The sequence below is a fragment of the Pectinophora gossypiella genome, chromosome 1 (assembly GCF_024362695.1).
Source record: "Pectinophora gossypiella chromosome 1, ilPecGoss1.1, whole genome shotgun sequence".
Classification (NCBI taxonomy): domain Eukaryota; kingdom Metazoa; phylum Arthropoda; class Insecta; order Lepidoptera; family Gelechiidae; genus Pectinophora; species Pectinophora gossypiella.
Window position 1 is genome coordinate 8,405,393 of NC_065404.1, and position 18,460 is coordinate 8,423,852.

The following is an 18,460-nucleotide window of genomic DNA, read 5'->3' on the forward strand; positions in this document are numbered from 1 at the left end:
TTTTATAAAATTTGAAATAATTCGAATGACTCATAATGCACTGATGCCGCAGCCTACATGCACAATACAATGGACACATACTTTTGTAACTTTACCTAATACCTCTCACGCTTTGTTCAAAGACACCTAAGTAAATCAAAATATATGACATAAAATCACACAAATCACAACCTTAATAAAGTTTAGAATAACAACACTCTGTTGTACTTTATTTGTTTCCAGCTTTGTTCATTGATAAATATTGATAATCTAAATTAATGTGTTTGTTTCATTGAATAATGTAATTTGTATTTATGATCTTAAATAAATAAAAGGTCAACTAATTTTATTTCATCTCTATCATATTAGTGATTTACTTAGATGTTTTTGAAAAGAAACGTAATTTCGTGATCCCCGTTCCATGAAAGCAGTGAGCCCCCGTATGCACGCAGGTGAACACAAGAACGCGTGCGTTCGTGACGATGCAATTGAACACAATCACGTCACAGATCACCAGTGAGAGGCAATACAACGGTAGTTGAAGACGCTCGTAGCGCCGTCTTCAGTTTGTCGCGCTCTGCCTCCACGTCAAATAAAATTTGCCATAAATCTGATAGAAGTAGAGATTTTTGACAAATCGAGCCGTACGGTCTTTGGGCACAATCTACTCGAATATCTGATGAGAAGTTTGAAGGCCCACTCTCCAAAAGCACACGGATGAAGCACCTTCGAGGATGATGTGGCATATTTGAGAAGATTGCTCCAAGCAGCGTCGGTATCGGGCGTGGCGGGAGAGCGTGAGCTGAACGCGGCGCGGCGGCGGCACACTGCGTGCGGGTGTCGGGGCTGCGTGCGGTGCCCGTGCCGAACAGTTACACGCACCTTGCTTTCACGGACACCACTTTGGCACCCACGGGCAAATTCTCTCGAATGTAGATTGGGCCGTACACCGTGTGGTCCCACACGGGGGGATTGTTCGCGCGATCCACTACGTCTATCTGGACCTCCACGGTTCTGGACAAGGGCGGGAAACCCTTGTCTTGAGCCATAGCCTCCAACTTGTAAGTTTCTCGCTATTGGGGAAAGAGTCGATGGAAACAGACAAAACCACGTCGTTAGTAGTGTTAGGAGTGGAGGAGCGACGGGCCCGAGGGCCCGCTGCGCCTTATACCAACCTTGCTTTCACACTGGTCACTACGGTACCCACTGTGACATTCTCTTTGATGTGAACGGGGCCATACGTGGACATGTCCCAGATGGGGGGCTTATTGTTCCTGTCTACCACGTCTAATTCAACGTCCACGTCTGCGGAGGAGGGCGGGGCGCCCCTGTCGGAGGCGCGCACGCGCAGACGGTACCTGTCCCGCTACAGATACACGGGTCAGAGGTCAGCGGGGACAACAAAACAAAACACAACTCAAATTATACAACACATATTGCTAACAAATAATCAAAATAATTTTAAAATAAAGTATCGTTCCACTTTCACATTATTACTATTGGCTATTCGGAAATCTTTTCAAGTTAATAAAAAATATCATAAAACGAACATTCGTCGCGCGCACATCCAGTAAGCCAAACTAAAACAAGAGAAGAACATACAAATAATTTACAAATGTTCGTTCACGCGTCGCCTGTTGCTCTCTCGTGCATCTTCCGAGCTTACTTACAGTAGCATTCCTTATTGTAGCCAATCTCAGATGGTGCAATAAACAAAATTGGAAATAAAATGTTCATGATTATTTTACAAGTCTGGTCTGTACAATAAGGAAAAAGACAAACTGTACATTATAATTACTTTTTACAATAATTAAACTAAACTAACTTTAAAAATGAAAAGAACGTAACGTAAAGCAGGCAAATGCATGCAGCTCTGCATACAAGACATGGCGGAAAGGTCAGGTTGTCAAAGGTGGTTTAGCGACCTCGTACGACTACAACGAAACGACACTCATTGAAATGAATATATTACAAACGATGGACGTTATGGTTACTGTACAAATTTGGAATCGAGAACGTTGCCCCTTTCACAGAAGGAATAATGTCACAACTGGCAAGATGCGATGGCCAAACTGCCTGAGCGGGCAATCTGACCATCACATGTGTATAGACTAACAATATTATACAAATTATATCAATATACAGCCGCCCTGTAAAAAATTTCATAATTATCATGATAATACTATAATAGATGGTCGAGTAGCATGAGTGGTCGTCTAGCGCAAGGACACGAGACTCGAGGCAGATCGAACTGCCCGAACGCAGCGGTAATCGCTCCGCAAAACAAAACTGGAGATTAGTAACAAAACATGTACATACATAAAATACTGAAAGGTATGTCTCAAAGCGTAAGCTTCTCAAATCAATGAATCGATTATTTACTTACATTAAAATAAACTTCAAACTAGTTAGTGCGAAATATACAGAGGTGCTCTTACATAAACTGTACATGTTTTAGAACTAAACATAGGTTTCAACGGTGAAATATTTACAGCAGTATTATCACTGTTTTAGTATTATACACAAGTCTTATTTATCGATAAGATAGTCAATGCAAGTAGGTGCTGCGGAAATAAATCTTAACGAAGATTGAGTGCGGAGCCGGCGCTGGCGGCAACTCAAACTAACAGTGCTGCAAGAAGAACAAGCCCCCGGGCGTCCCGGGCGCTGCCGTTCAATGGACAACTACTCCTCACCCAGGATTGACCCCCTCCACAGCAATTTACAGCAGCAGTCAATTTAGAACTATTTACATGTAAATAAACTAAAGTGTGTGCCAATTGAATCCTAGGGCTTGTAGGTAGCACTCATCCACCAAACTTTACAGTAAAGTTGATCCCTTTCATCCGTCACACTTGTCACAAACTCACATTATTATTGACTAACTTTAAGGGATTTAAAAAGCATACTTACGTCGAGAGGCTTTTTAAGTACGATCCAGCCTGATTCAGGCTGAATCTCAAAATATTCGATATCTTGTGGATTGTATGGAGCGCTCAAAGTATAAACAATGGCTCCATTATTATCGGCATCCTCATCGGATGCGGACACTCTTAGAATGTTCGTGCCTATACTGGCGTCTTGTTTTACGTTTTCCACGTATTTCTGAAAGACACGTTACAACATGATATCAATATACATACAGTTTATAACTAAAGTGCTCAAATACTTGTAATTTCATGCAAAGTGTGCTATTTCTACTATTTACACATGCTTACTTGTCTGTCAAATAGCGGCGGGTTGTCGTTTACGTCTGTAATTTCTACAGTGAAGGAACAAACGCCTTCCAATGATGGCTCTCCTTGATCAGTAGCTTTTACAGTAACTGATACAAATTTTCCATCGTCTCCTTCTCGATCAAACACTTTATTAGTGGATACCTCGCCAGTTTCTTCATCCACAGTAAATTTCGTTCCTTTTTGATTCGGTTGCTGCACTATAGAATATTTCACTTGACCGTTTACTCCTTTATCTTCATCTGTTGCGTGAACCTTTATAACAGGGCTACCGTTTGGAGCGCCTTCTTCCACTTTCGGAAAATATGTCGGACAGTCTTTGAAAATGGGCTTGTTATCGTTTACATCAGTAATGAAGACTACAACTACAGCCGTAGATGTGTGTATCGTGGCGTCTCCGTTAACACAGCATGCGCCGTCATCCATAGCCGTGACATTTAGTTCGTATTTGTCCCTATCTAGTGATATTGCCTTATTGTGAAGTCGGATTACACCAGTAATTTCTTCAATAACGAATTGGCCGGAACTAGTGCCGCCACCCACGAAGCCAAATCGTACATTGTCACCATCCTTATCTGATGCTACGACAGTAGTAACTAAAGTATTAGGTCCAGCGTTCTCATCTACATTAGGCGTGTATACTTGTTGAGAGAATTTAGGCTCTTCATCGTTCTTATTCTTTGTGTAAACTCTGACTGTAGCTGTGCCGGTCTTCGCCGGTTCTCCTTTGTCCTTAGCAGTGACGGAAAATTCATAATATGCATTGTTATTATCGGCGTCAAGTTGTTTGTTGTTTGTAATGATGCCGTTGGAATCGACGCTAAAGTGGTCATCTGTAATACATAAGAAATAACAAGTTAGTGAAAAAGGAAAAAGACCAAACAAATCAAAATATAATAAACAACTCCATCTGTACTTGAAACTTTGAACCTTTGAGAACCTAAAATATCAGAATCTCGCGATAAGGAATCGCGACATCTATTGGTGAATGTATGAACTCACTACATCTTTACTCGTGGCCTCACTAGATGGCGATAGCTGTCACATTTAGACCGTGTGTTCGTTCACACTATTTTATTTGTTAATAATGTATTGAAACCTTAATCTTTTACTGGCAATTTTACTTATATATTTGCACGCGCTTTGCGTTTTTTATCTTATGTAATGAATAAATAAAATAATAATAATAATCAAGCACTCACGCCCGTAATCCTTAATGGGATAGAGATTTGAAGGAATTTGATGATCCGTAACTGACAAGTCAAGTGCCAATAACCCATACGAACCTCGGATAGGGCACAATCCCTCTGTCAGTTTTTACAACATGCCTGGGAAAGTAAGTACTCTTTCGAATGAAAAAGTTTAAAAAATCTTTACCTGAAACCAGGTATTCGATCTCAGCGTTCTTTCCGGAGTCTGCGTCCATGGCTTTGACCTTGAGTATGCTGGTGCCGAGGGGAATGTCTTCATCCACGTTGTGTGCCTGGTAGTCCGGCAGCTCGAACTTCGGCGCGTTGTCGTTCACGTCCGTCACTCGGATGGTTAGCTGGAATTTTTAAAGGAATCCTTTAGCAAACTTCGTGCCGGGATGAATTAAGCATCACAATTATTAGTGTCAAAATACCGAAAAAAACATTCAAACATTCATGCGATGGAGAGACAACCTGGGCGCGTTTGAGACGAATTGGAAAGAGATCGCTCAGGACAGGGAGAAGTGGGCGCTCAGATGGTAGGCCTTTGTCCAGCAGTGGGACAATAAAGGCTAGTAAAAAGAACATCCATGGTATTTTCGATTTCTTTAAAATTTGCTTGCCGATAATTTGACATGGTGGTTGACTCCTTTTGACGGTTCAGTTCGGTAAACGCGTGTCTTACATCGTAGTATCACGGGTTCGAATCCCTGCTCGGGCTCTATACTACGGAATTCTATTTTTTGAGGTTGAATTCATGTTTAGATCACAGGTAATTGATATCACGTGGTTTCCAGGATTTGTTACCTGGTTCATGGCAGTAGGCTCCTCCATGGGACTTAAACATAGCTGGCGAGGAGTGAGTGATACTGTACACCTCTGCCTAGCCCTTCGAAGATACAGGCGTGATTTTATGGTCCTTTAATAATACATACACGTCTAAAAAAATCGATTCAAATACCTCAACAGAAGTGGAGAATCCTCCGGAATCCTCAGTAGCTGTCACAACGAGGGAGTAGACGTGGGGCTGCCTTAGGTCTTCGAAGTCCAACTCCTTCGCTAGCTTGACGATACCAGACGTGGGTCCGATGTTGAAGGTGCCCGCGCCCTGGCCCTGAGCCTTCAAAGTGTACCGGATCTCACGGTCAGCGAAAGACTTCGCTTTCACTGAGATTATGCTGGAATTGAGAATAGGAATTGTTATTAATAGAGTTTCTCATCACCCTATCAACCCTATTATATCAAATCAGATACTTTTTATGAATCGAAAAGCGGAAATTCTATGAATGTAAGAAAACGAAACCTAGTACAAAATATGTAATAACATATCGACCTTATTGCTATTGTAGGCATTCTTGTATTGGAATTTTAATTTACACAGTTACAGGATACTAAGACAGGGATACGACTCACCACCTATCATGTTGGTATATGGGTCTAACAGAAAGCTCGGTGAACCGTGGGTACTCAGTTCATCTTGCGATAGACGTACCTACATCTGAGTAGGTACAATTGGAGATGTAATCGTGATCTTATATTATGTTATTCTTGATTTAAATTCGTAATAAGTAAACACCAAAATATAAAGTTTTTTTTTATTATAATATGCTCCACGTTTAAGGCATCCCATTGGGATGTAGTATGAGGGTTTATTAATGTTACAGCTACGTTTATTTAGCAAAGAGCATTTCATTATGTATCTTTGATGTACGAGTACTTCAGTAAGGCATGTAACTTTGTTACAGACTGATGCTAGATATTCTTGAAAACTTATAACTACTTACAGAAACTACAGTATTTATACCTACTCCTCTCCGTAACGATTGGATTTCCAGAACTAATATTACACAAATATAATATAAATCAAGATAGTTTATTTTAAATAATAAAATAAATAGTCTAATTTTTCGGGTGTGAAACTTGCGTGTAGGTACAAATATTTATTAATTATAATTTGATTAACTCAAATGAGGATAAAAACTAGAAGCTCAAAATATATTTCAATAAGACAACAATAAACAGAATGTAAATCCACCAGAGGCTTCGGCAGTACCAACATTCATATTAAAAAAAATAAATATTGAAATCATACATAATCAAGATAGTCTGGTATATTATAATAGCAAACTTCAATTCCAAAACTCAAATCGTTATATAACACGATTATTTAGGTAGGTACCTATATCATCTTACGCAAGCTAATTTCTTGCGTCAAAATGTCATCTCATCATACCTATTAACACGAGCCAATTGAGTGCCTCTGCAACCGCAATCCATTCAATGAATCAATCTAAGGACCAGTGTTCTCTCCTGCCTATTTTAATTATTTAGTGACTACAAACAGTATCACAGCCAATTATGTCCTACGATTCGGCGAAAGCTTTCTATCTAGTGGTAGTTTAATCCGCACAAGAGAAATGCTATTATACATATATCCCTAAAGGTCTTAACTCACTGCGACCTATCCAATCTACCGCCAACCTGTATCATTAGATCTGAGTAAGACCTTTACACGAGGCACTTGTGTTCAAAGAGAATTAAGACTCGGCGCAAACGGGTCACGGAACATAGCCACCGGTGCCCGTTGCGCGCTAGCACCACTTGTAACAGTGGCAGAAGCGCGCAACAGCCACGGTCTTTGGAAGCCGTCACATTTTATAACCCGATCTCTGCTGCGGGGTCTTACGATACCATAACATACATGCGCTGCTCCACCTCTTGAGCAGTTAACCCGCACGCGACCCGCAGTGAAGCAGCGTGGCGGAGTATGCCCCATACCCCCTCCGGTTGATTAAAGGAAGGCAGGCCCAGCAGTGGGACGTGTATAAGCTCTTTATAAACATACACTGCTGGAGCAGCGCGACTGTGGCAGATGTCGGAACTTGTGTGGCCGCAGCGAACACAAGTGGCGAGTCGCGTACACCGCTGTAGCGAGTGGCCACCACCAGCCACAAGACGACGAGTTTCAAAATAATGTATGAAAGAGCGTGTCAACTACTGGTCGCTAGCCACCGATGGCTGTGATCGGCAGCCCGTTTACGCCGACATAAACACATTTCACCGGCGGTAGACGGCTTCCGTCCCTCCTGTTTACCATCCCGAGGCAAAGCCTATTCAGGCCAAGCTTCAAACGACGTAATTTCATTAGACAGATTTTGTGTATTAAGCAAGATTTTGTGTAATAATTATGTAGGGTACACGTAGGAAGGTATTTAGGTGCATTTGGACCAGTGTTAGGTTGCCTATGTGTTTTTCATCGTGACTTATTGTACATTTCAATCGCATAGCATTCACGACTTTTAGCCATTTCAAAGAAAAAGGAATAAATCTACGTAGGTATAGAATGGCAACTCTCCATTCCCCACCGATTGCGTTAGGTTTTTCTTAACCCCCCTTGGTCTTCAATCGTATGAGCGTCAGACGTTACACACAGATATGCGTATACGATAACGTCAATGTGTAGTGTCTGTGTAAAACGAGGTGTTTGGTATGAAGTGTAAGAGATTCGGGAGCGCTGAGTCTCATCCAGTATTGGTTGTGTGGTGACTGTGAATGGATAGTGTCGACTATGGATTTATAAGAAAGTGATATGTCTTGTTATTTGTCTTCTTGTCATTTTTGTGTGTCTATTATTACAACATTTCACTAAATGCGAACTTCATTTTCATCTCTAACCTGACCAGCACTGCTTAATAAAGATTTTATACTTACTCTGAATCCTTCTTCTGGTTTTCTGCAATCTCGGCTTCATAGCTCGGCAAGTAGAACTGAGGAGCTCGCTTTCCACCGACGATGCTCAGCCGCTCCTCAGGGGTAGATTGGAACCGTTTCTCATCTAAGCGACCGCTCTGAAAATGATAACAAAAAACAATTACATTCCAGTTGGTAGCTGATATGATTAGTAGGTAGTTGGGTTAAGTTAGGTTGTATGAAATAGTTTTCAATTATAGACAGTTTTTAATAAATATATTTTTGAGATGTGACAAGAGAGGCCGCTACACTGTCCTAGTCACATAGACTTCTTATCTGTTTACAATTTCAATGAGATGTGATGACGTATAAAAAAGTAATTAGGCAACTTTCATATAAGTAATAATATTTGCCAGAAATTATGTGACCTACAACATTTTCCTTATAAACAAGTAAGTAAATTAAACTAATTAGATACACGACACCTAAAGGAAGATTAATATTATACTTAATATTAATATTGCACTTGACGATCGTAGATTGATTAATGCGGAGTGGTATACCACAGTTTGTTTACCACAAGTCATCGCTGAACTTCGAAAACCTAGCCCAAAGCGACGACAACACAAGCTCACACAAAGGTCACCAAACGATTAAGTAACTGAAGCAGGAAAACGTAGAAATTCTTGACCATCCTGCATACTGTCCTGACCTATGCCCTAACGATTTCTTTACATTTCCTAAAATTAAGAAACTTTTCGTGGTCAAACGTTCCAGTGCGTTGAAAAAGCGGTCGACGCTTTCAAGTCAGCCAATTTGAACACCCCCACTTTGGAGTGGAATAAATGTTATAATAACTGGTTCGAGCGAATGGAAAAGTGTATTAAACTTCGTAGTGAATACTTTGAAAAACAATAACAGGTACTATAAGGTTATATAGTCTATAGTTGTAATTTTTTTCTTCAACCGACAAAACTTAAAAGGCATGCACGAATTCTAACTACCCAGTGCAATGTCCTGAAAACGAAAATAATCTAAAAATACCCCCTCCGGTTGACTGAGGGGAGGCCTGTTCCCAGCAGTGGGACGAATAGATATCCTACTGGAGCATTATTACTTATTCTATGACTGGAGTGTGGCTTGGCGATGCGATCATTGAAAGTTATTTTAAGTCTGTATACATGTCTGGGCCACACTAGTAGTATTAAATATTAAATCTATGGTCTAGACCGAACACGGTATTCCACTAAAGACCGTAAATAAATCAGCTTAATGAAAACACCTTTTATTGGAACAACACAGCCCGCATCACAAATAAAATACGTAAAGAAACATATCACCAAATTTAAGTCTCCAAATGTGTCGCAGAGCTCGCAGAGTGGAGTAAAAAAGTCTTTACTAAACATAAACAAGTGACGACGCTATGGAGCTGGCCTTTAATAGGTCCAGTAGGGCCTAATTTAATAAACGCCTTTTAATTTTTGATTTTTTTATTAAAGGCGTTTATTAAACATATATTATTGTTCTTACATACAATCTCAAGTTCGTAATTTCCACTGTACTCCAGAAGATAACCTGCAGCCACTCTAGGTATTGGCGTGCGAAGATAAATACGATAAATATTATAACTGTAGCAGTAAATTTACGAGCAATTTATGTAAATAAATCTATCACGTTAGGTTTTGAGGAACCAATGAAGTATATCACGTTTATAAAGACGAGACGCAAATGAAAAGAGTTAAACTACGCGTCCGCGTGAATGCTCTCGTACATTTCCATACGTTTGAATTACTCGCACGGAACACAGCTAAATTCGCCGCGCAAAGCTCTCGTCTTTATTTACGAGACCGTGGATATCGAGTACAGAGGTACGATCTTACCTGATCCTCAGCTTTGACATACAGAACGTATTCCATGTCCAGTTGAAAGGGGTCGGTGCCGCGGGTGCGAACAACGCCTGATCGCTCGTCGACTTCGAACCTTCCTCCGGTACGATCTCGTACGATGAAGTAGTGTATATTGTGGTCTGTATCAGGGTCTCTGGCTTGAAGGGTGAACACTGGAGTGTTAGGAGCAGCGTTGAGTTGGACCACTGTTTGCATCGGCAGAGGTCTGTTGATGAAGTATGGGGGCTCGTCATTGACGTCTTTCACGTGGATTATCACACGCTGGTTGTCCGTGTCTGAAAAGGTTTAAGTTAATTATTAGTACTTATGTTTTATTGATTTATTATCTACCTGCACGTGTACCACTGTAGGTGGAGACGACGCAACTTATTTCCTTCCTCCAGTTATATCAGTACACCTTTCACATACGTAATATATTTTTTCTTCACATACCAAGTCCATATATACACTCTCTTGTATACATACACTTTCTTGGATCTTTGATTAATACGAGTTATGCATCTAGACGTTCAATGATGGTTAAAAAAAGTTCATCATCATCAGCCCATTAACATCCCCACTGCTGAGGCACGGGCCTTCCCTATGGATGGGTAGGGAGATCGGGCCTTAAACCATCACGCGGGCCCAGTGCGGATTGATGGTTATTAACGACTGCTAATGCAGCCGGGACCAACGGCTTAACGTGCCTTCCGAAGCACGGAGGAGCTCGAGATGAAAACTTTTATTTTTTTTGTGGTCACCCATCCAATGACCGGCCTTTGCGAAAGTTGCTTTACTTCAACAATCACAGACCGAGCGCGTTAACCGCTGCGCCACCGGGCTGCTCAAATAAAAAAAAAGTTCATCAAAACTTTATTATTTAAAGAGAAATTAAGCTGGCTTTTCTGTAGATACAAATCCCTAATCTAGGTAGACAGTAAAATGACTAAAGCGAGCATTGCACTGTAAAGTTAAATATATACTATTTTAGATTAAATTTTGTTATGCGGTTAAGTATTCATACGAAATAAACACATTAATGTTTGCAATTAACATGGAGTAAGATCCCATGAGAATGGCAATCAGCTTGGAGTGTGAAAGGTCAGTAACTAGCCGTATAAATATTTGATTATGCTATAGGTATAAAAAAGAGGAATAAAAATATCGAGTGTATCAAAAAATAACAGAAAATCCCATTCCTGACGTTTCGCTTTTTGCATACTTAATAACTCGATAATCAATTAAAAAATAATACTACAATTCGTGTGGATTTTTGGAATCGAATGTAGATTTTGGTCGGACATGTCGATGTCAATTCAAATTATAATACTAAACGAAGTGTTGCTTCGGAAGGCACGTTGGTCCCGGCTATTAGCCGTAAAACACCTCCACCAACCCGCAGTGGAGCAGCGTCGTGACGTATTTTATGCCCGTGCCCAGCAGTGGGACGTATATAGGCTGTTTATGTTTATGTAAACGAATTGTATTTTTTTTCGTCTTCTCTACTGTAGCTTGTGAGATCAATGACTGACCTTATCATTCCTAGTGTAAGAGTAACTATTGAGCCGCCAAAGGCGCCTGAGATGGTTTATATATCATAACGACTATATACTTACTTACATAATTAAATTAGCAAAATGGTAGAATTTAAGTCTTAAAAATTCTCATAAAAATGAAGTCACCAAAAGCTGCTATATAATATAGTCAAAATAACCTTTTTTTAAAAGGCAAAAACAAGATACTAAATGTTAAAAATCTCCTCAAACCCAGCTAACATTTAGGGCGCCATTACAGACGATGATAACAGGAAATGTTCGCAGAGTTGCCGACGGTTATGTAAATTGTGCCTTTTGTCGTTTTGTTAGAGACAACAATTAGCATAGCTCTGAATGCTAACCCTGCTTCCTATCTCCAACTAACACCCAGATGACTCGGGAGGTCGTTACTTTACTTAGCAGTAACCTACTTATGGAACGTCTTAAATTAGCTACTTGACAGTTGTATGTCGGATATGGTAGTTTATCATTTAACGATCATTATCTTATAGTATTTTGTATTAAGATCGTTTTTAAATATTTCATTTTCACAAAATAAGAATACGATCTTTTAGGACCGATCGTCGTGGAGATTTTTGGGGGAGGCCTATGCCCAGCAGTGGGCGTCATACGGCTGATGATCTGTGTATTACAAGACCCGAAACACGGGCAGCCATGATTGAGCTTCGTGTGACGTCACATATCATGAAATAAACAAAAACTATCTGTAAGGTTTTAAGTTATACTATTTGACAGTTTCTTCGTTTACTGAAAGACGTCATGGGGCACAATTTCTTTTTCGAGAAAATATAATATTTTAAAAGGTACCTATAAAATAAACGTTTGTTTTTTTTAAAACATTCGAAAACTGTCAAGTAGACATTTGTTTTATGAGATTCAAACATTTAACTCAACACACACAGATGTACTGGAAGAGTATGAAAAGCGTTATTGTTTGGTTTGAAAGGCTCAATATTTAATGTGTCTGTAAAACCGAGTCTTACCTACAAGGTTAAACGACATTTGCAACATTACAAAATAATATTATGTTACCAACAAGATTATAAATCACTAGAACTTAGTGTGACAGAATGTTATTAGCGTGGTATGCACACAGAAATATGCGGCGTTGTTTCAGAGAAATACATGCATTCACAAACATATCTTGTGCTACAACACGCCTATATCCAGTTGAGATAGGTAGAAACCACGGAATTCTGCTGACTAAAATCGTAACACACCATTTTCGCCACTGTGTACATTTGTGCACATTAGTCTTTGAAGATATTTTACCGACTCTTCGCTAAAATAAAAATGATATCCCATAAAATAGCTCTTCGCGATTTATGAATAAAGATTATTTTGATCGTTGCGTGTATTCGACGAACCGTGTTATCGATAAACCATGCTACCGTCGAAATATGAGTTATTATAGTAATTTGGCGAAAAGTTCGTAGCTCAGTTTTGAATCTACGCAAAAGTCTTTACTGACTTTTACAACCACAACAGCTTATCCCTAACCACAGAATTATTGAAAAGTGGTTAGTGGTAAAGTAATTTTTAAAACTCAGTATGGTACTCTTGCGGATCTTAGTCAGAACTTGGATAATAGTTATTAGTTATAAGCATATAGCGTTGCTTTATAGTGAAAATCAGGTAAGCACCTTTTTGAAAAATCTGTTGGATTTGATTTTTGTTAACACAACTTCAAATGTTAACAAAGTCTCAATTTTGGAAATCAATTCAGAGAAATGGGTGTTTTGTTGAAAAAGTGAATTTTCAACAAGGTGCTTACGTGGTTTTCTCTATACGGCGACGATAGAGAGATGATACTTACATTTCAAAGCCACTGTTTGGTTAGCATGTGAAAAAGAGCAGAATTATGTATTAGTAAACATACCATCACCAAAAACGCACATAATAAATACTATTAACAGTACATAATAAATTAAAACTAACGGTTAATAAGAAATATTAAGACAATACCCAGCCCAGCAGTGGGACGTATATAGGCTGTTTATGTTCTGTGTTATTAAGACAATAGACGTCACTTTTACAAAGCATCTTTAAATTAAGTAACAATATCTCCAATAATAACAAACTTTTAATATAAAAAAGTTGCCTTACATCAGGCTGTTATAATAATCGGGATGTATTATTTTCTGTCGTCTTGTTCCAATGTCTCGGTATCACGTACTCAAAATATGACCCACCAAATGGAAATGTATGTAGAGTGAAAGGAACGAACTAAATTGCGAGTAGCTCAATGTCAATGAAAGACAGGATAGAGATGCGCTGCAAGCATGCCCGCATGCCCGTGCGATTATTTTTTTTCTCGTACATCTCGCCCGAAGCTTGCAGTTTTAGAGCTCCGTACCCAAAGGGTAAAAACGGGACCATATTACTAACCGTTTTTACTCTTCGGCGAACTGGTCCCATCTTGGTAGTCGACGAAGTAGTTTGTTACGGTTCGCTCTCGTCCTACAGTATACCGCTGCTTAGTTAATTCTAACACACTAAGACAGTGTCCACTCTCTCTCTGTCTCGTCGAGGAAAATTAAAAGAAGCGTGGCAGCAATATTAATCCATAAATAAATTCCAAAACAAATTCAAATTCCACAGGTATCCGATGCGGGCTTCGAGTTCCACCATTTCTATCACGAGTCTGAACTTCTCAAGTAAGAAAGTACTAAGTAGGACAAACTTTTACAATAAGGGCCAACCGAAAGTAGTAACTTGGACAAAAACAGCACATTATCAAACATAGTCTGTAATACAGCGGTACCCTTTACGTCCTACGGGATTTTCGTAAATCCGCGGTATAAATCCGCCGTTTGGCGTAATCCTATCCAGAGTCCCATACAGTTTCATTTATAACCAACACTATGCGTACAGTGACCTAAAGAATTGAGTAAATATGCGTGTTTTCCGGATGTTGTCCTTTTAGAAGAGACGGATGAACTTCATCATAATTTATATAAGAACTGTGATCTTAAATAAGGGAAAAACGTAGTCCCTCCCTTTTGCACATTCCTATTGTAAAGAATATGCTTTTTACTTAGTTGTAGGCGCAGAAATAGTTGACTGAAAATTAAAACACTCATAAGATCAACAGACACACATCAAATTACTCAATTAAAAGTACATAATAATAAATAGGTACTAAATCAGCTAAATCCAATACTTTCACCATATTAGATACTAAGAAAATTGTACGTATAGTAGGTAAACAAAAACTAGTGACCTATTTCGATAGAGTAAAGTAAAGTAAAAAATCCGCTCTCATTAATCACGATTCTAAGCTGACTGAGAAGTTAATGTTTTTCTAGAAAATAGAGCAAATAAACAGCATAATGGTTCCTACGTAGCCATATAATTCAAAAGAATATCTTCTTTATAATTACTTCCAATGCTAATCTTAATTTAAGTGAGGGTGGGCAGCAAAATAAAATTGCAACCTCTTTTGTTTGACATGAATTCCTAAGATGGAACCGTGTTGGATGATGGTGATAGGTCAGCCCATCGCCCATAATATGTTGGGTCATCGTTTTAGAAAGGACATAATATCTTTGTCAGTTTTTAGGACATGCCTGGGAAGGTAAGCTGAACGCGTTCTATGTTTATTATTCCAAAATAATTGTATGTGAAAACAGTTTACGACTATCATCATCAATTTAATCGGCCAATTTTATTGTCCAGACACAAATCAAGGTTATCCAATACCAACGAAAGAGACGATCGATCGTAAGAGACAAAACTTTTCTATTTCTGAATTTAATTGGACAGTAAATTAATTATCAGTACTCTGGGAAATACGAGCTTTGGAAGCGGATTATACGAACAAAGTTATTTGGAAATTGTATTATATTACGAGATTATGTATCGTAAAGGTAAAATACTAGGTAAATGCTTATCATCTTTGATGCTTCATGTGACTTGTGGTTCTGTGGAATTATGGCGTTGACAGCGAGTCCCCGAACGTCGATTCCCGATACGGCGACTACCCCGAGTGGCAGCTGGCTTGACGTCACGTTTCTTTACGATGCGTTTGTCGACCCGATTTAACACGGGCATGAGTTATGCGTCTGTCGGTCTTTCTATCGCAATAAAATGAGTTTATTTTACCAACTATCAAGAATAGAACTTTAAGAGCAGACAATATAGTCCTCCTTGTCGTATCCGACAACGGCGACCTCAGTCTCTTCTCTCGTGCGCTCTAATGTGACTGGCAAAGCCAAACTTTGTTCTGAAAACCCGGTCACATTGGAGGCAGAATAGCTGTCCATCCGAGTTAAAGGTGTAGCTATAGGTGGGTTTGGGACGATCCTTGCGTTTTTGGCGTTTTTCATCGGGTCCATCATGTTAGAAGGACACAATCCCTGTGTCGGATTCAACGACTTGCCCGAAACGTGTACGCACGTGTCATTACTGATACGTCGAATTTTCAATAACTACGTTCGCATACACTGGCGATGTTCACAATATTTTGATCAATTTATTATATAAATAGATAATAAATAATCAAAATAACTCAAATAAACGAAAGGTTGATTAATCTGAAACAGATTTTTCATGGACTCGTTATCGTTGTCTAGGGAATATTCGATTTGGGATGGAACGAGCTTCCACACAGAAAATCTATTATGCGATCGGCTATTGTAAGGAAGGCTCCTAACGATGCTTCACTCTAAAGGTGCCAGCAAATCCAAATTCTTCGACATTGTGCGCACTTTAAGAATTTTTGGTTTTATAATTTATTATACTATCACAGAACAGAGGTCGAGTTTTGTTTTGTATGTTTGAAAAATTTTATTACCACGCAGTGAGATTACGCGCCAAATGATTTTGAGGACGTCCTCAGAATTTTTCAAATTAACAATACAAAAATGTACGTTACGTGTTCTGTAATATTGATTACAATCTTTATACTCTCCTACCTAAAATTGAAAATTCTGAGAGCGCGTACATTGCGGTAAAAATTGGACTGCTTTCAGATTAAGGATACTAACTAGATTGGGAATAGTTGTTAAACCATATTCTACGCAATCCACAATACGAACCACCATTTCTATTACTCCCGTAATACATCATACAAAAGGCTTTGTTGATTGAAATCCCAGATTCATGTCGAAAGTTGTTTTAACACGAGCTCACGACTCTATCCCAATTGGGGTAGTCAGACAGAGGTATATTCGTCGTAAGATAAACTAAGTACCCACATCTCACCGAGCTTTTCTGTTAGACCAATGAGGTGGGGAGCCGTATCGCCGTCTATAATGGTCGAGCCAACTGTGTTAGTGAAAACTTCACTTGAGATAAATTAATAACTCATTGATTCAAGTCCGGTATCGGGGATCGGACCGGCGCGGCGCTCCCCGTACTTATGAAAACCACAGGACTTATGAAATCGAAAATGGTCTTCGATTCTGAAGATATAAACCATGTCACTGCTGTGATGAAGAGACAGAAAATACAGACGACATCACTATTGAGGATCTTTCATAGAATAGGTGCTGGTTATAAAAGAAAGGCCGTACCAGCCCGTAAATTGTAATAAGACGTAGACAACTGCAATACACAGAATCTGGATGACTCTGATTCTCAGGGCAATAGGTATAATATATTAATGCAAAAGGCTGGGTTAATCTTACCATGTTTATACACAAAGAAAGCACCAAAACAAAGGAGGTAAAAGAACATTTATACATAATTCAAGATATTCTTAAGACAACAAGAAAGGCGAATGGCCGAGTGGGGTGCATTTAGTAGATATAGCTAGAAAGACTGGACGATTGCCAAAAGTGTAGTATAGCTAGTACGTAACTATAGTTTCAGACTTCCAGTAGCCGTTTAGATACCTAGCCACGTACCTTGCTTGCTAAAAACTTTGCGCGATAAAATGACATTTTGTACATACATACATACATAAACTCACGCCCGTAATCCCAAATGGGGTGGGCAGAGCCACAAGTAATCAAAGACAACTTGCAGCCACTGTTGATACGAAGTCCTAAGATGGATATGATGAACCTTATGGTGACAAATGACATTTTGTATTTCTGTTTAAATTTTACAATTAAGTTTTTATCTAATTTTCCTTCCAATTTTATCAGGTAAAAAACAAATGTATAGGAAGCCGCAGCTCTAATTAATGTACGAATAAGACAGACAATTCAATCGTCAGCTAATAACTTACCACCATTAGTCAATGAACGTATAATAAATATTCCCAACTCAAAAAGTGGTTAAAGGGGAAGCAGTTTTATAGCATAAGTGAGTTTTTCAGTTTATAAATAGGTTTTTTTTTTCTTTCTTTTTTTTATATAGATAAGTGTTTTTGTAATATTTTTTAGTAGTTATTATTGTATGTCACAACATGACTAAATGTGCGGAGCGCTATAAGCTTTACTACCATCGATATACTTACCACATTTATGACAATAAATTTCATTTCATTTCATTTTATTATAAATTAATAATACCTACCTACAAACAATAGCCATTTCTCATAACGCTAAGCAATCCATCTAGTTTCTATCAAAATTGCAAATCCTGCATCCCTTGTTAAACAGCAATAAATTTCAAGCACTTCCGTATTTAGAAATCGCAATCTTAAGATGTCGACGTAAACTTGACAGGATGAGCTGAACGCCAGCGCACCAGCCCCCGGGCCCGCATTTGGCGCCCCGCCAACCCCCATTGATAATATCAGCCTCCTCTCAAGATAAAAAAAAACTCCCCCTAAAACTAATGGCTAGTTCCATCTAATTTGCTTAACCTTCACTCCCAGTTTAAATCACAATTGAAATTCAGCCGAGATTAATTATTAAAAGCAAACCTATTCAAAATCTCGTTCGCATCAATTTGTATTCAGGACCAATCGTGAATGAACTCGACAGAGCTAACATCGCAAATTCAATTTTGATTCCTTGATTGTCGAGAGA

At 39.0% G+C, this 18,460-nt stretch overlaps 1 protein-coding gene across 7 annotated transcripts in view; it reads right to left on the reverse strand.

Annotated features, from left to right (window-relative positions):
- LOC126367591 (neural-cadherin) overlaps positions 1 to 18,460 on the reverse strand; it is a 302,187-nt gene that overhangs the window by 241,253 nt on the left and 42,474 nt on the right. For 5 of the 7 annotated variants that reach the window (XM_050011210.1, XM_050011199.1, XM_050011183.1 and 2 more), the window contains 7 exons: positions 9,976 to 10,277; positions 8,117 to 8,253; positions 5,367 to 5,583; positions 4,593 to 4,761; positions 3,198 to 4,048; positions 2,893 to 3,084; positions 1,155 to 1,345 (listed from right to left, as the gene is read on the reverse strand). In XM_050011210.1, coding sequence (XP_049867167.1) covers positions 1,155 to 1,345; positions 2,893 to 3,084; positions 3,198 to 4,048; positions 4,593 to 4,761; positions 5,367 to 5,583; positions 8,117 to 8,253; positions 9,976 to 10,277 — 2,059 coding nt within the window. Of the gene's footprint in view, positions 1 to 861; positions 1,053 to 1,150; positions 1,346 to 2,892; positions 3,085 to 3,197; positions 4,049 to 4,592; positions 4,762 to 5,366; positions 5,584 to 8,116; positions 8,254 to 9,975; positions 10,278 to 18,460 lie in introns of all 7 variants that reach the window. The other 2 variants (XM_050011249.1, XM_050011191.1) reach the window with 2 other exon arrangements.